Source organism: Tamandua tetradactyla, chromosome 13 (genome assembly GCF_023851605.1).
Source record: "Tamandua tetradactyla isolate mTamTet1 chromosome 13, mTamTet1.pri, whole genome shotgun sequence".
NCBI classification, from domain to species: domain Eukaryota; kingdom Metazoa; phylum Chordata; class Mammalia; order Pilosa; family Myrmecophagidae; genus Tamandua; species Tamandua tetradactyla.
Window position 1 is genome coordinate 63,679,814 of NC_135339.1, and position 24,481 is coordinate 63,704,294.

General features: G+C 37.1%; 1 protein-coding gene across 6 annotated transcripts in view; it reads right to left on the bottom strand.

Annotated features, from left to right (window-relative positions):
• The window catches only part of ARMH3 (armadillo like helical domain containing 3), a 365,667-nt gene that overhangs the window by 157,242 nt on the left and 183,944 nt on the right, over positions 1 to 24,481 (bottom strand). For all 6 annotated transcript variants that reach the window (XR_013161708.1, XM_077125817.1, XM_077125814.1 and 3 more), the window contains 2 exons: positions 13,346 to 13,428; positions 12,226 to 12,352 (listed from right to left, as the gene is read on the bottom strand). Coding sequence is in view for 5 of the 6 variants with exons in the window: in XM_077125817.1 (XP_076981932.1) it covers positions 12,226 to 12,352; positions 13,346 to 13,428 (210 nt within the window). In the remaining variant the exon portion in view is untranslated. The remainder of the gene's footprint in view (positions 1 to 12,225; positions 12,353 to 13,345; positions 13,429 to 24,481) is intronic.

Consider the following 24,481-nt stretch of genomic DNA (forward strand, 5'->3'; position numbering starts at 1 on the left):
AAGAGAAAGAAAATGGGGGGGAGGGAACCTTTGTTCCCTCCCCAAACTAAATGATCAGGCCTTTGATGGTGAAGGAGTTCATAACTGATGGGCAGACAATGAAATACTGCATTTATTTTGTGTAGGGAGAGAAAAGCCAGTCCTAAGGCTATTCCAAAGGATGACCTCTCAAATTAGGGACATTCGGATATTTGTCAACTCAAAATTTTATATCCATCAAAAATGAGAGAAAACAAAGAAAATCTGTTGTCTGCTCTAAAAGAAATGCTTAAGAAAATTTTTAAGACTGAAGAGAAATAATAACAGAAGGAGATGTGAATCTTCAGAATACAGGAAGAGCAACAAAACTAAAAATAGTTGCAAGCAAAATTATAGTATTGTCTAGTGGAGCTTTCAATGTATGTAGATGTAATAAATATGAAAACTATAACATAAAAGGGAGAAGACTTTTACTGAAGTGGGTGGTACAACTCTAAATACCTGTGTAATGTATGGTATATACACTATAATTGCTATAGCAACTACTAAAAAATATAAGACAAAGAAATAATCATCAAAAAGCCAATTGATAAATTAAAATAGAATATTTTAAAATATTCAAATTACCCAAAAGAAGGTATAAAAAGAGGTATGAAGAACAATAACAACAACAACAACAAAAAAAACAAAAAGAGAAACAGGAAATAAACAATGAAATGTAGAACTCAATGAAACTCAATTATTACATTAAATATATCTTGTAAACAGACCAAATAAAAGACACTGATTGTCAAACTGGATAAAAAATAAAACCAAATTATAAGCTGTGTACAAGCTAACCAATTTAAAGATAAAGATAAAGATAATCCAATTGTAAAAGGATAGAAAAACATACACCTGCAGACACTAATCAAAAGTTAAAATAGAGTAGCAATATTAACATCACACAAAAAGACTTCAGAATAAGGAATATTACCAGAGATAAAGGACATTATACAACGATAAAAGGGGTCAATCACCAAGATATAATAATACTAAATGTGCATGTATCTAACAATTGAGCTACAAAGTATGTGGAACAAGAAGTAAAAACTGAAAGGAAAAACAGATACATGTGTTATGGATATTTCAAGAGTCCTCTTTGTCACTTCAGAACAGGTTAGATGGGAAATGTGTGAGAAGAGAAAACATTACCAAACAACTTAATCAAAATGAATCTTACAGAACATTCTACTCATCAAGGGCAGAATATAACTGCACATGGGTCATTCACCACAGGATGGACAATATTCTAGGCAATAAAACAAGTCTTAACAAATTTCAAAGGACTGAAATCATACAGAGAATATTTTTGGACCAATACAGAATTAAACTAGAAATTACTAACAGAAAAATACCTGGAAAATTCCCAAATATTTGGAAATTAAACAATACACTTCTAAATATCTCCTAGGTCAAAGAAGAAGTCACAGGGAAATTAGAAAATAGGTTGAACCCAGTTGACAATAAAAACAGAACTCAAAATTTATAAATTGTCCCTAAATCAGTACTTAGAGGAAAATTTATAGTATTAAATATTTATATTAGGAAAAAAGGTCTCAAATCAATACTTTAAGTCTAATCTTCAAAAATGGCAAAAGAAAAATCAAACTCAAAGTGAGCAACAGGAAGAAAACAAGATAAGAGCAAACATAAATGAAACAGCAGAAAAGCAAGAGGGGTGGGGGCAGGGTGAGGGGAATCAATGAAACCAAAAGCTGGTTCTTTGGGAAAAAAAATAAACATGATAAACATCTAGCTAGTAATACAATTATGCTAAAACACTAAATGAAGCTGAATATGAGAATAATTGAGGGAGGAGGGCTGGGGGCACAAATGAAATCAGAAAGAAAGATAGAAAATAAAGACTGAGATGGTATAATCTAGGAATGCCTAGAGTGTATAATGATAGCGACTAAATGTACAAATTTAAAAAATGTTTTTACATCAGGAAGAACAAAGGAATGTCATTATTGCAGGGTGCTGAAAAGAGATGGTAATTAATATTTTAAAATTTCAACTTACGTGTGAGACTAAAGTAAAAAAATGTTTATTTGGTACAAAATTTATATTTTGACTAGTGCATTTCCTAATATAGTTTATGTAGACAGCTTAACTGAACACCATAAGTACATGGAACCTTGAGTAGAACATGAGATTTTGTGGGTTTGTCCAGAGTGATGTCCCGATAAATCCCAGAGTGATTTGAACAGTAAATAAAAAAGTTATTTGCAAAGTCTCCTTTGGGGAATGGTGAGAAAGGGGGAAAATTCAACTTCCCCAAGTTGAATTCTTGATATTCTCACAAGCAGTGCGGACAACCAAAGCTATAGGCTGAGCCCCCAGTCTTGGGATTTGTTCATATGAAACTTAGCCCCACAAAGGATAGGTCAAGCCTACTTAAAATTAGGCCTAAGAGTCACCCCCAAGAGAACCTCTTTTGTTGCTCAGATGTGGCTTCTCTCTCCAGCCAACACAACAAGCAATCTCACCACCCTCCCCTGCTTACGTGGGACATGACTCCCAGGGGTGTGGACCTTCCTGGCAACGTGGGACAGAAAACCTAGAATGAGGTGAGACTCAGCATCAAAGGATTGAGAAAAACCCGAGAATGAGCTGAGACTCAGCATCAAGGGATTGAGAAAACCTTCTCCACCAAAAGGGGGAAGAGGGAAATGAGACAAAGTGTCAATGGCTGAGAGATTCCAAACAGAGTCAAGAGGTTATCCTGGAGGTTATTCTTATGCATTAAGTAGATATCACCTTGTTATTCAAGATGTAATGGAGAGGCTGGAGGGAACTGCCTGAAAATGTAGAGCTGTGCTCCAGTAGCCATGTTTCTTAAAGATGATTGTATAATGATATAGCTTTCACAATGTGAACGTGTGATTGTGAAAACCTTGTGCCTGATGCTCTTTTATCTACGTTGTCAACAGATGAGTAGAATATATGGAATAAAAATCAATAATAGGGGGAACAAATGTTAAAATAAATTTAGATTGAAATGCTAGTGATCAATGAAAGGGAGGGGTAAGGGGTAGGGTATGCATGAATTTCTTTCTGTTTTCCTTTTATTTCTTTTTCTGAATAGATGCAAATGTTCCAAGAAATGATCATAATGATGAATATGCAACTATGTGATGATATTGTAAATTACTGATTATATATGTAGAACGGAATGATCAAAAGTTAAGAATGTTTGCGTTTGCCTGGTGTTTTTTGGTATTTAAAAAAAAATTTTTTTAATAAATAAAAAGAAAATTTTAAAAAAACCAAAAACATCTGGCTAGACTGACCAAGAAAAAGGAGAGAGAAGATACAAATTACCAATATCAGTGACAAAAAAGGGGATATCGTTCCAGTTCTTATAGACATTAAAAGGACAATAAGGGAATATTATAAACAACTTCATGCCCATAAAATCGACACATCAATGAAATAAAACAAATTCCTTTAAAGATACAAATTATCAAAAGAAACTCTGAAAGAAAATAAATAAAAATGCCCTTTAACTATTAAGGAAAAAAATTTTTTTGGTACGCTGTTCTGTGGGGGTCACAGTTCAATCTTTTTCTATGTGACTATACCATTTGTTGATTTTTTTTTGGCCAGAAATCAAACCCGTGTCTCTGGCATGGCAGGCTAGAATTCTATCACTGAGCTACTAGTGCATCCCACTATTAAGGAAATTGATCATAGTTTAAAATCACAGTTAAAAGCCTTCTAAGGAAGTTAACTTCAGGCTCAGATGGCTTCACCGGCCAATCACACCATAAATTAAAAGATAATATCACTTCTAAAACTCTTCCAGAATATAGAAGATGAGAGAATACTTCCCAGGACGTTTTATGGGGCCAAGATTAACTGATTCTAAAATAAGGGAAAGATTAATGAAAATAAAACTACAAACCAATACTCCTCATTAATACTTACAGATGAAATCCAGCAACACATAAAAACAATAAGGTATGATCACATAGGGTTGATTCAATATTCAAAAAGTAATCATTTTAGTGGTTTCTCAAAAGGTTAAACATATTACAACAGCATCCAAAAATGTGAAAGACTTGTACACTAAAAATTTCAAATCACTGTTGTAGGAAATTGAAGAAGACCTAAATAAATGGCAAAAAATTCCATGTTCATGGATTAGAAAATTTAATATTCTTAAGATATAAATACTAACCAAAACAGTCTACCAATCTAATCCCAATCAAAATCCCAGAAGCTTTTTTTTTTGTTTCAGAAATGGATAAAACAATCATCAAATTCATATGGAACTAAAGGGGATCCTGAATAGCCAAAATCATCTTGAAAAAGAACAAAGCTGGAGAACTCAGATATCCTGATTTCGAAACTTAATACAAAGCTACAGTAATCAATACAGCAATCTCTTGACTTTCATCTTTCCTTTTTTTTTGCCAGAATGTCCACATGTCTTCTCACATGTTTTCAATAAACTTTCTATCTGCTTAAAAAAAAAAAAATAGCATGGTACTGGCTGAGAGGCAGAATAATGGAATAGAATTGAGAGCCAGAAAGGAACCCACATGTATATGGCCAATTGACTTTTTTTTTTTTTTTAACTTTTTTTATGGTGTCATATAACATATATACAAAGCAAAGAAAGAAAAAAGCAATGGTTTTCAAAGCATTCTTCAACAAGTAGTTACAGGACAGATCTCAGAGTTTTTTCCTGAGAAAAAACCATCATCTCAGATTTTTCCTTCTAGCTGCTCCAGAATATAGAATGCTGGGAAAGAATAAGTATTTTTTTATTATCACAATCAACTATTTTTTGGTGAAAAATAACATATATACAAAAAGCAATAAATTTCCAAGCACAGCACAACAATTACTTGTAGTACAAATTTCAGAGTTTGGTATGGGTTACAATTTCACAATTTTAGGATAGCCAATTGATTTTTTTTTTTGCATGGGCAGGCACTGGGATCAAACCTAGGTCTCCAGCATGGCAAGCAAGCACTCTGCTTTCTGAGCCACCGCGGACCACCTGCCAACTGACTTTTGACAAAGGTGCCAAGTCCACCCATTGAGGAAAGAATAATCTCTTTAGCAAATGGTGTTGGCAAAACTGGATTTCTACATGCAATAGAATGAAACAATAGAAATACCACATACAAAAATTAATTCAAAATGAATCAAGGACCTAAATATAAAGCTAAATCCATAAAACTCTTAGAGGAAACCATAAGGAAATATCTTTAGGACCTTGTATTAGGTAATAACTTCTTAACAATAACAACAAAATCACAAGTAACAAAATACAGAGTAGATAAACTGAATTTCACCAAAATTAAACCTTTCAGGCATCAAAGGACATTATCAAGAAAGTGAAAAGACAACCTATATAATGGGAGAAAATATGCGGAAATCATAAATCTCAAATGGGTTTAAATCCAGAACATATAAAGAACTACCACTCAATCACAAAAAGACAAACAATCTGATTTTAAAAACAGGCAAAGGACTTGAACAGACATTTCTCTAAAGAAGATATACAAATGACTGATAAGCTTATGAAAAAATGCTTAACATCTCTGGTCATCAGGGAAATTACTACTATTAAAAAATCAGAAAATACTGCCATGTAGGAGACCTGGGTTAGGTTCCCAGCCAGTGCAGTCTCCCTCACCCCTCACCGTCAAAAGTCAACAAATGGTGGCTGCAATCATGGGATACTCACATGGAAAAAGAATGAAATATGACCCCTACCACACAGTACATAAAAAAATCAGAAAATAATAAGTGTTGACAAGGAGTGAGAGAATTGGAACCTTTATATACTGCTGGTGGCACTTTAGAATGGTACAGCCACTGTAGAAATCAGTTTGCTGGTTCCTCAGAAAGTTGAAAAGAGAATTATCATATGACATGGCAATCCTACTTCTAAGTATATACACAAAAGAATTAAAAGCAGGGGCTCAACAGATATTTGTACACCAACGTTTACAGCAGCAATATTCACAACAGACAAAACGTGGAAATGACTCAAGTGTTTATCCAGATGAATGAATAACAAGTGATTATCCAGATGAATGGATAAACACAATGTAGTCTATACATACAATGGAATATTTCTCAGCCTTAAAAAGGAATGATGTTTTGACACATGCTTTAAAATGGATGAAACTTGAAACATTATGCTAAGTGAAATAAGGACACAAAAGGACAAATATTGCATGATCTCACTTATATGAAATAAGCGGAACATACAAAATGATAAAGACAGAAAAGAAATTAGAAATTACCAGAATTTGGGAAAAGTGGGAATAGGGAGTTATTGCTTAATGGGTACAGAGTTTCAGTTTGGGATGATGGAAAAGTTTTGGTAATGGATGGAAATGATGGTAGCACAAAAAATGCAAACTTAATGTAGTGAATTATATACTTGACAGTGGTTCAAACTGGGAAATTTTTTGTTATATATTTGCTACCACAATAAATATTTCTTAAAAAGGTGAACATAGAATTACCATATGACCCATCAAATCCACGCTTAGATATATATCCAAAGAACTAAAACAGCCAAAAAGTGGAAACAATCTAAGTATCCCTCAACAGATGAATGGATAAACAAAATGTGCCATATACATACAATGTAATATTATTCAGCCTAAAAAAGGAATGAAGATCTAATACATGCTATGACATGGGAGAACCCTGAAAACATTTGGCTAAATGAAATGTAAGCCAGACACAAAAGAACAAACATGATATGATTCTGCTTATGTGAAGTATCTAGAATAAACAATTCTCAGAGATTGAAACCAGATTTGAGGTTACCAGGTACTAAGCAAATCAGTGTCTTCAAAAGACACTGTTGAGAAAATGAAAACACAAGATATAATCTGAGAGAAAATGTTTGCAAAACACATATCTGGCATCCAGAATTTATAAAGAGATTGTTCATCTCAACAACAAAAAGACAGCCAACCCAATTACAAAATGGGAAAAAGACTTGAACAGACACCTCTCAGAAGAGGAAATACAAATGACCAAAAGGCACATGAAGAGATGCTCAATGTCCCTGGCCATTAGAGAAATGCAAATCAAAACCACAATGAGATATCATCTCACACCCACCAGAATGGCCATTATCAACAAAACAGAAAATGACAAGTGCTGGAGAGGATGCGGAGAAAGAGGCACACTTATCCACTGTTGGTGGGAATGTCAAATGGTGCAACCACTGTGGAAGGCAGTTTGGCGGTTCCTCAAAAAGCTGAATATAGAATTGCCATACGACCCAGCAATACCATTGCTGGGAATCTACTCAAAGGAATTAAGGGCAAAAACTCAAATGGACATTTGCACACCAATGTTTATAGCAGCGTTATTTACAATTGCAAAGAGATGGAAACAGCCAAAATGTCCATCAACAGACGAGTGGCTAAACAAACTGTGGTATATACATACGATGGAATATTATGCAGCTTTAAGACAGGATAAACTTATGAAGCATGTAATAACATGGATGGACCTAGAGAACATTATGCTGAGTGAGTCTAGCCAAAAACTAAAAGGCAAATACTGTATGGTCCCACTGATGTGAACCGACATTCGAGAATAAACTTGGAATATGTCATTGGTAACAGAGTCCAGCAGGAGTTAGAAACAGGGTAAGATAATGGGTAATTGGAGCTGATGGGATACAGACTGTGCAACAGGACTAGATACAAAAACTCAAAAATGGACAGCACAATAATACCTAATTGTAAAGTAATCATGTTAAAACACTGAATGAAGCTGCATCTGAGCTATAGGTTTTTGTTTTGTTTTGTTTTGTTTTGTTTTTACTATTATTACTTTTATTTTTTTCTCTATATTAACATTCTATATCTTTTTCGGTTGTGTTGCTAGTTCTTCTAAACCGATGCAAATGTACTAAGAAACGATGATCATGCATCTATGTGATGATGTTAAGAATTACTGATTGCATATGTAGAATGGTATGATTTCTAAATGTTGGGTTAATTTCTTTTTTTCCGTTAATTAATAAAAAAAATAAAATAAAAATAATAATAATCCATGCTACCTAAAAAAAAAAAAAAAAAAAAAAAAACATATCTGGGGCATTAGGGACAGTGAGGAGGAAGGAGGGGAAAAGGCACCAATCAGCAGCCGCCTCAGCCCTGCCCAAGTTTCACTTTTTGTCTGTGGGTTCACTCCCAAGCCCCACATGAGTTTTCCTGGGAAAAGTAGCTTTAGCACCAGGTACTGCAGGAAACTGAAGAGAATCTTGACAAGGAAAACTAGAATTCTAGGAGAGGCCTGAAGGAAAGCAAACCAGCACCTACATTCTTGGAGTTTCTTGAGTGCCCTCCATCTTCCAGGTGGTCTGCAGCAGGACCTCTCATCGGCATTGTGGTCTGCTTAACCTTGAGTACAGAGACCACCTCAAGAGCTAGTGATCTGAGATATCAATAATGTCTCACCATTTCGGCTACTCCCCAAAAGCACCAGAGAGCCCCTTGGTCGTGTGCCTACACAGCTGGAGACCATCCACTCCTTTGGGACATCAAGCACTTCAGTGTCCACACAAAAGCCACCTAAGAAAATTCTACCTGTAGTTGCTCCAAAGCCCAAGTATAATCCATATAAGCAGCCTGGAAGTGAGGGTGATTTTGTTCTACCATCACCTCTACCTTTATATGACCCCAGTATTATTCCATCTGGCTCCGGAAACTTCCCTCCTCTACCTTCCCTTGATGAAGGTGCTTTCAGAGTATACAGCAGGTTAATCCCGGAGGCAAGACCCTTGAGGAGAAATGTTCTAGCCTGGATGCTGAGATTAACTCCCTGATCAGTATCTTGGCTGACCTGGAATCCAGCTCCTCCTACAAGCCTCAGCCACCACAATTTCATCTGTTCAACTAAAGGAGAACATATTCAGTTCTTGCTAGTTGAGATGTGTGTTCTACAGTTTTGAGTTAGTTCCTCATTTGACTCTCTATCCCTGTGGTGCACTGAGTCACAATGCAATAGTCAGTTAGCTGCCTGTGAGCTACAACTGCACAAAGCACAGTGGCTAGTGAGATAATCAAGATTGGGAAATCTTTTCAGGAAAAAATAGAGATCTGTTCTCCACTCTGAGCATCTTTCGGTGGCTTAGTATAGTTGTTATTTATGTTATAAATGATCATCCTTAAGCCTTTCTCAGTTCTGATCCAGATGGAGTTTTGATTTTAGAAAATCACTGAGTGAAATATATTTCCTGTGCCTGGTAGTCAGGGATCACTCACCAAGGAAAAAAGACGGTGGTGGGAGAATATAAATATACTTACAATAATTAAAAAAAAAAATCCACGTATCTGATAAAGTACAAGTGTGCAAGATATATTTTTAAAATCTTACATTTCAAAAACAAAATAAAACAAACAAATCAATCCAACCTTTCCTCCAGAAGAATTCCAAATAATTTATGTAGTACTCCCCCGTCTAGGAAGTGGAGCTTAGCCTCCTCTTTGCTCCCCCATCCCCTCCCTGTCCACTTCCCTTTAGTGTAGGCTACATTTAGTGTAATCTGAATAAAGTCTCGAGTTCAGTTTTTCTTTTAATGGGCCAAAGAAGATATATAGTTGGCAAATAAGGGCATGAAAAGATGTGCAACATCATTTTTCATCACAGAAATGCAAATAAAAAATCACAATGAGATAGTACAAACCTATAAAGATGGACAAAAAACAAAAACATCAGACAACATCAAGGGCTGGCTAGGATATGGAGCAACTTCAACTCTCCTACATTAATGGAGGAAATGTAAAATACTTCATACACTTTGGAAAACAGTTTGGTGGTTTCTTAGAAAGTTACACATATACTTGCTGTAGTTCTCCCAAATTCCATTCCTAGGTATGTAACCAAGCAAAATGAAAATTTGGATTCATTTAAAAATGTATACAATAATTTTTGATAGGGGCTTTATTTATAATCACTAAAAACTGGAAGTTTCCCAAATGTTCATCTACTGATGAATGGATAACCTAAGTGTGGCACAATGTACTATAATCAGCCATAAAAAGGAACTACTGATATAACAACATGGATGAATTTTAAATGCATTATACTATGTAAAAGAAGTCAGACTCAAAAGGCTATACACTATATGATTCTATTTATATAATATTCTGGAAAAGGCAAAACTAAATGGTGATAGGAAACAGGTCACTGGTTACCAGGAGTTTGAGGCTAGGAAGAGAAGCTGACCTCACAGGAGTACAAGAGAAATTTGGGGGGTAATAAAACTCTTCATAGCTTGATTTTGGTGGTAATTATACTACTATATGCATTTGCCAAAACTCAGAGCTGTACATTAAAATGAGTGAATTTTACTGTATGTAAATCATACATCAAAAAACCCAACTGGAAGAAAAACATCTTTTCCACCAAAAGTTTTACCATATTTTATATAAAGCACTGAAATATTGCCTCTTACTATTTGTTGTGTTTCAGTTAGTGAAATTTTTTACTTTCCTATTTGTACTCTCTTGGTTAACATTTTTATTCCCTTGCTAGGTTTCAACATTCCCAGATACTCTCTCTTACATTGTTGCTGTAACTATAAGGGCTTATCTCATTTGATAATGAATACATGGTCCAGTTGAGCATGTATGCCAGACTTTTATAAAATATCTTTACCACTCCAACTCTTTTTCCTTTCCTCACTGAAATACATATGTGTTCATCTATTGATGGGATCTAAAGCTTACGGGGCAGTTCTTAACCCTTGGAAAATTGTACACTCCCAGAAAATAAGGACTCAGTAACGCTGGGCAGATGCAAACCACACCAATGCCAATGAGAAGCTGCTTGAAGGGGCTCTCATAGAAGACCTTTTAGCTTCTAAAATAGAGACAGGTGTTTTGATGTAATAACTGGAACTTGCCATCCTGAGGGGAGCTGACCTGATGCTAAAATCATCATACTAAGAATTGAAGAGCAGAGAAAGAGTCTTAGCAGACACTGCTGAGCAATTAATCATACCACTCTGAAACTTCTGTTTCTTTAGATTTCTGGTAAATGACATAATTTTCTTATTGTTTAAGAAAGTCAGTTTTTTGATACTTGCAGTTAAAAACATCCATACAAGGCCCAATCCTCACTGTCTACATCATACTGCTAAACTATACATGGCTCTCTGAAAAGTTTTCCTTCCCAGGCAATCCTGCTTTTCCACTATTTGCCCCTCCAGATCTTTTTCCCAAAACTTGTTTCAAATCTCCTGTACTTTTCATATGATGTAGGAGTCCCAAGAAGATGGTGGGTTTTTCACAATTAGTTTCATCAAAAAGGCACAAAGCAAACTACTCTATGGTGACAGAAAACAGAGCAGTGTTGCATAGGGGGATGGAGAAGGAGAACCAAAAGCGACAGGTGAGAATTCTAAAGGAACACAACTTTGAGGGATGATGGATATGTTCATTACGTTGATTGTGAAGATGGTTTCACATGCATATATATACATGGCAAAATTTATCAAATTGCATACTTTAAATGCATGCAGTTTATTATATATAAATTATATCTCAAAAAAGCTGAAAAAATAGGTTTGTCTGTTGTTTTTAATAAATAGTTTTTACTGAGCGGCTTTCTGTTTCACTGCAATCTACAGAGACTGTCCCTTATTCTTCAAATTTGTAAGACTGACATGGCTCTTCACTCAAACTATAAGAAATATACAAAAGAAATGTTATACTTACTATGGCTGCAGAGCAAATTTTCACTGAACCAATCACCAAAGGTTTGCAAGATAAATCTTTATCTAATGCTAACTTCCTCTCATAAATTATTCTAAAAATACCTACGCACATTAAGACTCCTTAAAATCCTGTTATTTTCTCAAATCACATAATGTTCTTTTCAATTTGGCCACCCACTATTTCAACTCCACTTCACTGGCATTCACTAAATCTATAAGCCTCCCTTATTCTTTCTCTCTTTCACAAACATTAACAAAGAGCTATAAGGCTGCTAAGAGGCTTTCCACTGAGATGAAATATGAGTTCCTGAAGTCAATGAAGCCCACATATACCTTCCTATTGCCTAAGAGAGAGACCACTATCTTTCTGCACCAAGCCAGGGCACCAAGCAACCAGAGAATAATTTTTTGTAGTCCTTTTTTCTTATATACCAAAAACCAGACAGCTGTTGGAGAGAAAGAAGTAAAAAGAAAAGACAGCTTACCCATGGAGTAGAGATTGTCAAAGCTCTGGTGCATACGGATAATCTCATAATAGAGTTCATCATAGCTGCTGGGTGTGGGCAGGAATGTGTCGCCATATGTGATGAACATATTAAATAGGTTCACAATCTAGAAAAGAAGCAAAAGTCCCATCAGACACTGACATCAGGCTTTGAAGACCAGAAGGGTATTATCAATGGTATGCTGGAGCCAGCTCTTACTGGCTTGTAAGTGCCAACTATTCAATTTTCAGGAATTTCATGAGCTGGTTGTTAAACACAGCATTATTAAAATAAACTTAAATGAACTTATAACTAAATAAATTATATTAAAAGAAAGGTAATAAATACTCAAACGTCATTACTTCCTAATTATTTTCTACTTTTAACTATTATCTATGCTCTTGAGATTAATGTACATTAATGAACCCAATGTTCCATCTACATGACGGAAGTACCATTAGGATGTGCTACTGCACATTTCAATTCTGCATTCAGGGACGTCACGCTGATAGCTTGAACTTGGCCACGTGGGAGTGTCTATACCATGGAAATCAACTAATGCTACAAATCAGGGCTTCTGTCTTTCCCACCCCCCAGAGAGTCAGTTGTTGAACATTTGCCAACATATCAAGGGGAACTATACTTTTCTCATATCCTGAGAAAAGAGTCAAAAGACACAACAGTCTGCTTCTACACCAAATAATCAGCCAGATAAACAGGCATCTATAATGTCTCTGGGACACCATGAGCAGCCATGACAGGAGTTCTCCTCTGGCTGGGAAACCTCTAGAGGCTTTGCTATTTACCAACATAGAGACTGGAGCAGCAGTAACTGCAGTAGCATTGTTTCTTTAAGTGGGACAAGTTTCACTATTCATACACATATCTGGCGTATACCCTTTCCTGCCAGACAGTATACCCTCATGAAAGAAAGGCTTAGGTTTGTCAAAGACTAGGTGAGAATGGGGAGTACCATTCTAGGGATTCTGATCCAAGAGGAAAATATAGGCCTAGTTCCCCTAAAGACATAGCCCCCAGACCACCAGATCCTGTTTCAAACCAGGCCACCTCTACCTTAGGGTACAGCTTCAGAAAAAGAAATATTTTTTTCATTACTCACCATAAGGGCTAACATAAAAATGTTGTGCTTGGCCAAAAGTACAGTCTCATTTGACATAAGGAACTTCAGCAAATTGATCAAGGCTTAAAGAAAAAAAAAAAGACAACAAGCTATTTTAAGCATAATCAGTAAAGTTAAATGAAAGTAGACTAACTCCATAGAAATCCAAACATGGCTAGAATGAGTAAGTTAAGTCTCAGGTTGCTAAGGACTTAAAAAACAGGTAAGGTAGGTATATTTAAAGAAAACACTGACTTTCCTAAATGCATGTCTGCTTATCTGCTCACAGAAAGTTTTTAAAAATCTACTTATTTTTACCACTTCTTAAACAGCAAATTGAGCTCAAATTTTGACTATCAAACTGACATCTTAGTGTTCTAAATTTACTCCCACATGGTGATTTCCCCATCAAATTTGCTCAATTTACAAGTCAAAATGAGGGTCCCCCTCCCACACTAGGCTGCTAGCATCACCAAGCTGTAGCCATATATCGGTTTCAAATATCATTACTAAGAGAGACAGCTACCAATTCCAACTGGTCACCAGCTGGGCCAGCTGTACTGGATAACCTACAGCTGGGCTTCAGCTCTGGATGGGGGTAGTGCTTGTGGTGAGAAAAAAGAAGTCTTTAACTGTTCTAGCTATTCTAACAAAAGTGCAATTTGCTCTCTTTGTTCTTTCTCAACAGGGACAACATTTATGGAAAAGATCTCTTGCCTGGCAATCCTTAGTGAGAAGAGAGCTTGCTAAAACCTAAGCAATTTCAGTAAAGAGAGGACTGCTAAGTTCCAGGGTTAACAGTTCAGGCTTAAAGATATTTTTCTGCAAATAAATATTAAGGATAAAGGAAATTATTAGTTGTCTCAGTCTCTTTCACCTAAGACATTTGTCCAGAAAACTGATCCTGCCTTTGTGTCTGTCTTGAACAGTGTCCCGGTAGCAAGCTGCTCTACTTGATGGAAAATTTAAAAGATGGAGTTCAGCAGCTAAAATCGATTTGTGGTCCATTTTCATTTCTCCCCAACCCTCCCCTCCCACAGGCTTTGAAGGAGGGAAAGAATTGTAACAAAATAAGGTATCAATAGCTGAGAGAGTTCAAATAGAATAGAGGGGCTATTCAGGATGCTACCCTTATGCAAGCTTCAGCTAGATATTGCTATTTACCATGGTTTGCCAAACCTCAATGAAAATCATTCCTGCCAGTCCTAAAGAAAACCTACGGCTCTCTCTGAGGTTCTACAAAGGTTCCATGCACTATGATTACTTTCCAGAAACATACAACCTCCAGATAGTTCCTAGATCAGATAAGTCCTGAAACCAAAAGTGGCCAACCTTTCCAGAACATCAACTAGTTCCAGAACATCAACATCAACAGCTCTTTCCAACATGAAAAAATTAGAATGGGCAGAGCCCAAATACCCCTAAAGGTTGGGAATAAAATCAAAGGAGAAGGTAGAGATATAACAGAGAAAACAGGATTTAACAAATAAGTATGAGTGCTGAATCATTACATTGATATTTCTTATAATTTCCAGTGTCTTGCAGCAGCTAGAAGGAAAAATCTAAAATTGTGAAACTGTAACCTGCACCAAACTCTGAAATCTGTCCTATAATTAAATGTTGTGGTGTGCTTTGAAATGTATTGCTCTGTATATATGTTCACACACACACACACTGGGGGAAAAAAGAAAGAAAAGATTTGACTTCTTTTTCTAAGATATCTGCTTCTTTGCTAGCATTGATGCCTGCTCTCGGCTGTCTGAGGTTTGTGTGAAGTTTACTACTCTTAAGAAGTACAGATAGGAGCTTTGATTTGGAACAGCAGGAAACGATGAGTAGGAGTAAGACTCTCCAGACATTTGCTGCCTGCAACACAACACCCTCACTCACAGTCTTCTAAAAGGACAGGTACAGTAAAGAAACAGCAGGCAAGGAAAGTATTAGAGCCTTGCTCAGCTTACAGTCGGTATCTAAAGCCTGAATCACCTCTTCAAATAGCAAAAAGCCTCACCAGGGATGAAAGAGACAGGCTTTCTCACTTATGACCTCACCACTCTGCCCTGACTTCAGTTCTCTGTGGGCCTAAGAAATAGAAAGGCAAATGATAGGTAGCTGGCCTTTTTTGATATGTCTGTTAAGAAGTAATCTGTTGGAATGAACAAAAAAGCTCCATGGGAACTAATTTTGGATCATACAACCTGCTTACCTCCTTCTACAAGTTGAGGAAATGAAGGGGACTAGCTGAAATCCACTTAAAAATGACTAACCCCTAGCCCAAATGTCCCTCCTTAATGAAGATTCCTTTGCTGAGTTAAGGAAGGTGCACCCACCCTTAATCCCAGAGTTTAGACAAACCCTGTTAATGGATGACCCACCTGACAATCAGACTCAATAAATTCACAGGAGATAAGAGCCAGAGATGGGCAGCACAGGTGGCACTCTGCAAAACATGATTACTGAAGAAAGACAAAGTAGCTTTTGCATGCATCCAATCAACAAAGGTTTTTTCCCCTAGCACACACAAGCACAGAAATGCAGGCTCAACAGTGGCTATGTGGTAATTAAGGGGCAGGAAAGGAAGTGGGAGCAAATGATTTATTGCTCCTTTGCTGGACTACAGCTAGCCTTGATCTCTGGGACTCAGAGTCAGGAATGACAAAGTGATAAATAAATATAAGAGGAGGAAGAGAGCAAATCTGGCACAGCCAAGAGGCAACCTGTGTCCCTGTATCCCAACTGCCAAAGACATCAGAGGAGCCAAATGATACTGAGAAGAGTTTAGTACTGAGTTACCCTGGGAGTCAGTGTGGGGGGGAGGGGGGGATAGGTGGGAGTGTGGAGGTGGGGATGTGGGGGTGGAATGAAGACTGCATTCTACCCTTGATAATTCAGGTCACACCAAAAAAAAAAGTCAGTGTTTCCTCATCTGGAAATAGTAGTTCTCTGGATATAGTTTAAGAGGTGACTAAAATAAACAAAGCAATCTTAAACTTGATGTGGCTCCCACAAGGACTTCAATTCTTCTTCAAGAAAGAATGCCCCAAAATAGTCCATGAAAATCATGTTTTTTTCTTTCATTATTTCCCTGACTTTGCACTCATTATATTAAATGTTCACTAATGTATAATCCATCACACACATATTCTCTTCTATCTATGAGCTATTGGATTGGAGTTTTAAGTCTGGAAGGCTTTGACATAAATGACAATAGATTCTTACAGGTAGAAAGGACTGTTATAGATTGAATCATGCCCTCTACAAAGACATAGCCCCCAGTCCTATGGATACAAACTCATTTGTAAATAGTCTCTTTGAAGATATTTTAGTTAAAGGTGAAGCCAAACTGAAGCAGGGTGGGTCTTAATCCAAAATGACTGGAGTTCTTATCAGCAGGGGAAATTTGGGCACAATAATAGTACACAGCAGAAGCAAGATGGTTATGTGATGGAAGCAGAGATTGAGTTACAGATTGCCAGCAAGCCACCACCAGAACACCACAGTCTTCGGAGAAAGTATGATCCTGCCAACACTGATTTTGGACTTCTAGCCTCGAAAACAGTGAAGACAATAAATTCCTGCTGTCTAAGTGAACTAGTCTGTAGAATTTTGTAATAATAGCCTTAGCAAACTAAGACAAGGGCCTTAGAGGTCATTTAATCCAATCCCCTCATTTTTGGACAAGCAAACTTCCACTCCTCCTCAAACTATATAGTGACTAAGCTGAGAAGAGAACCTGGTCTCCTGTTTAGTTTTCTTTCTACCATTCCATTCAAATAAGGGTAAACAAATAGAAGTGCTAGATGGAGGTAAATGTGAAAAGGGGAAAAAAGAACTTATGCATAAACAGTGTGCTTAGACTTGCTGACTATACTTTTAGCAATACTTCTGTAAACTGTGGTTAATAACTTTCTCTACCTACCGGATGTTCCAGGTTATTTTCATGTGTTTGGTCCCTATTTCTTTTGGTCCTCAGCTACTTCTTAGAATAGAGGATTTAATACCTCAACATTACATTTCTACTAGTTATTCTCAATACTAAAAACTGCCAGTAGCTCTTCTCAGCATAAGATATCTCAGCAGGCCTTCTCATCCAGTTCCTTACCTCAAATCTGCTCTCATGTCTCCTCTTTTTTATACCTCATTTGTCTTTTATAACTCTCCCTTTCTTTCTCTGCCTCTGCATGCTCTCTAGTACCTTTGGTATCTTGTGTATCATTTAGTATCCTATCTAGTATCTTTTAGAAGGACAGTACATAACTATCTACTAAAACTGTTCCCAATTTCCTCACTCAGAGTTGCCTCCTTCACAATTCTGTACTGGGCATGGAGTGTGATTCGATCTGGACTTTAAAGGAAGTCAAGATCCCTTTCTTTTTGTAAAACTGGAACCAAATCAAAGAAACAAAAAAACATGGGTATAAACAATTAATAATCAAGTAATCATAAGCCATTAGAGTGTAGGAATATACCCAAGGTTTAGATAGCAGACCAAAAAGATTCCTCTTGTGTGAGCAGCAGTTTCAAAGGGCAGTATAGAACTGGCATTCAGGATCTCAGAGCCTGCTCAAGAGAAGCACAGAGTTCAGAGCTCATGTTGGCTGCCTCCTGGACCCACACCCCCACCCATTTTAGAAAACTACCTTTGTGCCACTTGTCCACTTGGTGCTATGTGGGCACATAACCAGCCAAACTGTTACAAGGACAGTCACAGAGTTAAGAAAACTGTAAAAGATAAGAGGTCAACTGTATAAACACAGTATTGCTAATCACTCATAAATCTGCAAAAGCTGTTATTACATAAGCAACTTTCTGTTGTATGTTGTAATCATTATGAGGTATGTTGCAATCATTGTGAAGATATGAAAAGCAGGATATAATTTTTTTCCTTTTAATTCGACCTTTTGGCTTTTCTCATTTTAAATAATAGTTGTTAAAAAGAGAGCAGTGGGGCAGGCCACAGTGGCTCAGTCCTTGCCTGCCATGCCAGAGGACCCGGGTTCGATTCCTGGTGCCTGCCCATGTTAAAAAAAAAAAAAAAAAAAAAGAGAGAGCAGTGGATAAGGGATAACCACAAAAGCCTCTTCCTCACCAAAGGCCTGAAAACCTGGCCTTGGAGGCTCTCAGGTCTTCAGCCTGGTCTGGGAGATTTCCATAGGAAAAGAGTTATATGTATCAGGAATTCAATTCTGTATAAGCAGTTCTACCCATTAGGTGAGTAACTGCTGCTCATCCCCACAAAACAAAATGTCATGGCTTGTTACAGAGAGTATCCTTTTGGGATAAAAAGCTTGGTGGCTTTTAGCAGTTTTTTGTAGTTTTCTTTATATAGGTTTTTTGTCTCTTTGGTTAAATTTATTCCTAGGTATTTTATTCTTTTAGTTGCGATTGTAAATGGGATTCGTTTCTTGATTTCCCCCTCAGCTTGTTCATTACTAGTGTATAGAAAAGCTACAGATTTTTGAATGTTGATCTTGTAGCCTGCTACTTTGCTGTACTCATTTATTAGCTCTAGTAATTTTGTTGTGGATTTTTCTGGGTTTTCTAAAGACACAAACGGACATTTGCACACCAATGTTTATAGCAGCGTTATTTACAATTGCAAAGAGATGGAAACAGCCAAAATGTCCATCAACAGAAGAATGGCTAAACAAACTGTGGTATATACATACGATGGAATATTATGCAGCTTTAAGACAAGATAAACTTATGAAGCATGTAATAACATGGATGGACCTAGAGAATATTATGCTGAGTGAGTCCAGCCAAAAACTAAAGGACAAATACTGTATGGTCCCACTGATGTGAACGGACATTCGAGAATAAACTTGAAATATGTCATTGGTAACAGAGTCCAGCAGTAGTTAGAAACAGGGTAAGATAATGGGTAATTGAAGCTGAAGGGATACAGACTGTGCAACAGGACTAGATACAAAAACTCAAAAATGGACAGCACAATAATACCTAATTGTAAAGTAATCATGTTAAAACACTGAATGAAGCTGCATCTGAGCTATAGGGTTTTTTTTTTTTTACTATTATTACTACTTTTATTTCTTTTCTCTATATTAACATTTTATATCTTTTTCTGTTGTGTTGCTAGTTCCTCTAAACCGATGCAAATGTACTAAGAAACGATGATCATGCATCTATGTGATAATGTTAAGAATTACTGAGTGCATATGTAGAATGGTATGATTTCTAAATGTTGTGTTAATTTTTTTTTCTTTCCGTTAATAAAAAAAAAAAAAAAAGCTTGGTGGCTAAGAGCTTCCAGGACTATTGACAGGCAATTATCACAGACCCCCATCCTCCAAGCCCCAGGACAATGGGTTGTCCCAAAACACCAATGCCTCAAGCATGTCAAAGAGAAGGCATCCTCTTTCTCCAGCCAACACAACAAGCAAACTCACCACCACCTCCGCCCCCCCCCCCCCCCCCCCCCCCCCCGTCGGACATGACTCCCGGGGGTGTGAACCTTCCTAGCAACGTGGGACAGAAATCCTAGAATGAGCTGAGACTCAGCATCAAGGGATTGAGAAAACCTCCCCGACCAAAAAGGGGGAAGAGAGAAATGAGACAAAGCGTCAATGGCTGAGAGATTCCAAACAGAGTCAAGAGGTTATCCTGGAGGGTATTCTTACACATTAAGTAGATATCACGTTGTTATCCAAGATGTAATGGAGAGGGGCGGGTCAAGGTGGCTCAGCGGCAAGAATGCTTGCCTGCCATGCCAGAGGACCTGGGTTCTATTTCCGGTGCCTGCCCATGTTAAAAAAAAAAAAAAAAAAAAAAAAAAAAAGATGTAATGGAGAGGCTGGAGGGAACTGCCTGAAAATGTAGAGCTGTGTTCCAGTAGCCATGTTTATTGATGATGATTATATAATGATATAGCTTTCACAGTGTGACTGTGTGATTGTGAAAACCTTGTGTCTGATGCTCCTTTTATTTACCTTGTCAACAGACGAGTAGAACATATGGAATAAAAATAAATAATAGGGGGAACAAATGCTAAAATAAATTTAGTTTGAAATGCTAGTGACCAATGAAAGGGAGGGGTAAGGGGTATGGTATGTATAATTTCTTTTTCTGTTTTCATTTTATTTTTCTGCTGTCTTTTTATTTCTTTTTCTGAATTGATGCAGATGTTCTAAGAAATGATCATGATGATGAATATGGAACTATGTGATGACATCGTGAATTATTGATTATATATGTAGAACGGAATGATCATATATTAAGAACGTTTGTATTTCTTTCTTGTAATTCTTTTTTAAAAATTTAAAAATTAATTTAAAAATTCAAAAAAAAGAGAACGCATCACTTCTTCCTACAGAACAGCTCTAATTATACATTAATGACTGTGCCAGAAGCTGATACAAAGCATCTCAAACCTTCTTTTCTCCTCCCCATACCAGATAATTTAAAGAGAGGCTTAACTAAAGAAATCACTTTTCCCAAACTGCATTCATCTCTTTTCAAAGGGAGAGAAACACAATGGTCATACATGGCAAGGGATAGGCGCCCATTGTCTGCTAGGCATCATGTAAAGCATTTAAAAGTACATTATTCTCACTGAATCCTTTTAAATATATGATGAAGTAGGTATTACTGTTTCCATTTTACAGATGAAGAAACCGAAATTCAGATAGGTTAAGTTACCCAAAATCGTATATCTGGTTGAAGTTAAGCCGTATAACATAAGAGGAAGAAGTCCATTAACTCTTCCTACTGAGGTCTATGAAACTACATTGGTTCTTTCTAAACTGCAATTAAAAACAAATTTGTTGAGGGGAGGGGCTTATGCTACCTACGGCCAATATCTATACAGACGTATCTCATTTTATGGCATTTGACTTACTTTGCAGATATGCTTTTTTTTTTTTTTTCACAAATTACAGGTTCATGGCAACCATGCATCGAAGTCTATTGGCACCATTTTTCTAATAGCACGTGCTCACTTTGTGTCTCTGTGTCACATTTTGGCGATTCTCTCAATATTTCAAAATTTTTCATTATTATTATATTTGGTATATTAATCTTTGATGTTACTATCGTACTTGTTTTGGGGCACCACGAACTGTGCCCACATAAGACAGTATCCTCTAACCATCTCAGGATTTCTCTCTATTAACCTGCATTTTACCTGCATACTCTCAAAAAAACAAGAAATTACCGTTTTTCTTTCCACTGGCACTACCATGAGCCCCACAAACATTCCACCCCAACTTTCTGTAATCACAGCCTAACTGGCTGACATTTATATCACAGTAGAGAGTACTGAGTATAAGGCCAAATATGCAAAAGTGTTTCCTCTTTGATGGAGAAAAGGAAAGCAAGAATGCAAAATCAAAATGAACCCTGGGCAGCCTTCAAGACAACCCTGTCAGAACACAGAGTAAAGGATGATATCATCTGTATTTTAAAATTTCAACTTCTGTGTTGAGACCAAAGGGAGAGATGTTTGTTTGGTGCAAAAAGATTATATTTTGGGTAGTGTATTACCTAATTTACTTGTATGGTCAATTTAGTTGAATACCATAAGTACACGGAATCTTGAATAGGGTATGAGATCTTGTTGATTTGCCAGGTTAGTGAGATGACCTGATAGATCCCAGAGAAATGTGGGCAGTGAATAAAAGAGTACTTGTCAAGTCCCCTTGGGACACTAGGGAGAAAGGTGGAAATACTCAACTTCCCTATTTGGAGAATTTCTGATATTCTTGCAAGCAGTGGAGACAAATCGACAGGATGAACCCTCAATCTCAGGGTTCACTCCTATGAAACTTATTCCTGCAAGGGATAGGCTAAGCCTACTTAAAATTAGGCCTAAGAGTCACCCAAAGAGAACCTCTTCTGTTGTTCAGATGTAGCCTCTCTCTCTAAGCCAACTCGGTGGGTGAACTCACTTCTCTCTCTGGGGGAAGTGGGACATGACTCCCAAGGGTGAAAATCTCCCTGGCAATGTGAGACAGAAATCCTGAGATAAACTAGGATCCACATCAAGAGATTGAGAAAGTCTTTTTGACCAAAAAGGGGAAGAAAGAAATGAGAAAGAATAAAGTTTCAGTGGCTGAGAGATTTTAAACAGTCGAGAGGTTATCCTTATGCATTCTTTAGATATCACTTTTTAGTTTATGGTGTATTAGGGAGGCTGGAGGGAAGTACCTGAAACTGCTGAGCTGTGTTCCAGTAGCCACGATTCTTGAAGATGACTGCATAACTATATAGCTTTTACAATGTGACTGTGTGATTGTGAAACCTTGTGTCTGATGTCCCTTTATCCAAGGTATGGACATATGAGTAAAAAGTATGGATTTAAAATAAATAAATAGGGGAAGATAACGGTAAAAAAAATTGGGTAGACTGAAATACTAGTGGTCAATAAAAGTGAGGGATAAGGGATATGGCATGTGAGTTTTTTATTTTTATTTCTTTTTCTGGAGTGATATAAATGTTCTAAAAATGATCATGGTGCTGAATACATCACGATTGTAATGATATTGTGTGCCAAGGACTGTACACCATGTATGGACTGTATGTATGTGAAGGTTTGTCAATAAAAATATTAAAAAAAATAAAAAACACAAACAAAAATCACCATGGCAGTCTTCAGAATAATAATCAAAGTTTGTATTAAAGCTACCAAAACACCGAGTACCAACACAGAGGAAATCCTTGGGGATTCTGGTTTTAATTTCTACTAAATAAGGCTCCAAATATTCACCTTGCCAAGTGGAAAGTAGAAAAGTTATATCCATTAAGTATTTGAGGTATGATATTACTCATTAACTATGCTTAAATTGCTAAAGTCCAGATTATATATATATAACTGGGTGCTCTATACACACTTGCTTCTTCACTGGGAAGACTTTTCTACTAGGTTCCTTGAAAAGTTAGTTTGTGGGCTCTTTTTCAGGAATCACCAAATGGCTGCAAATGCTGCCTCTTTTGACTGTGTCCTCAATGCAACTGGCTATTGCATACTAAGCTTTGGCCCATGCTCCTTTCCTTAAGGTATTTTCATCATGCTTGAGGAAACATGAAACAGCAGTGTACAGAAGTTCTGACTTTTATGCATGCAGACACAGGTGGAACAAAGGAGAGTATACAGGCTCTGGGAATCTGACCCAGAATCCAATGCCTTAATGGTTCTGAGTCCCAAATAAATTCCCAAAGGTAGGGGTAGCCAATCTGTTTTTCAAATGGGAAGGACTCAGTACCACCCATCTAAGACTCCTGTCACCTTACACAGGCCCCCTCACCAACAAGGAACCTTGTTTGCAGAGCTGTTCCTAGCATTAAGGTACCTCACATAGCAAGGGCTTTCCAAGAGTTTTTCCTATCATGATTGAATTCAGGAGGAAGGAAAGGAGGTAGCAGTAAATTGTGTTATCATGTGGGAGTAGAATGAATAATGGATATGGGAACTTCTCCAGGACTAAAACCTGTCCCCCCACATTGAGGTAAACCAGGTGCAGAGAGGAACAAGCCAACCACAGGAAGACACAATTAAGTGATAGCTCAGATGCCTGCCACAGAGAAGGAGAGGAGAGGCTTAATTACAAAAAACCAAGTGAATGACATTTAAATAAGATTAAAAACAGGATGGAGAGAGAGAACCTCCAGCACAGCAAAAGTAAATGTCTCCAAAGAATCAGGTCAGAGAGCTGTTTGAGCAGCTTTTACATGCTATCGAGAGAAAGAAGTAGAAAGCAAAGATGACACAGCCAGAATTTTATTTTGTGGTTTGGCATGGAGTTAGGATAAGATGCCACATAATTCAAATCAAGGCCTGCTCATTAAGGGAGATGGAGAATTTTACAGTGACTGATAGAAAAGAAATATAAGCATTTCATGTGCTTAGGAAGGAATTAAGGAACTCAAAGGACAGTCTGGAAATAGCACCAGAGTAACAATCAAATGTCACCAAAAGTCCAGAGGCACTATAAACTCCAGCCAATTCCAGCATCTCTGGACAAAATCACCAACTACCTAAGGACATTGCCAACAATCATCAGGCTCACTGTCAATCAGCAGAGCAATATAGGAAAGATTTAGACGCCAACACGTGCCAGTAGAATAATTTAAAAATACACCGGGTGGCTTTTCAGAAAACAGGCATCTGCCTGGCTGCAA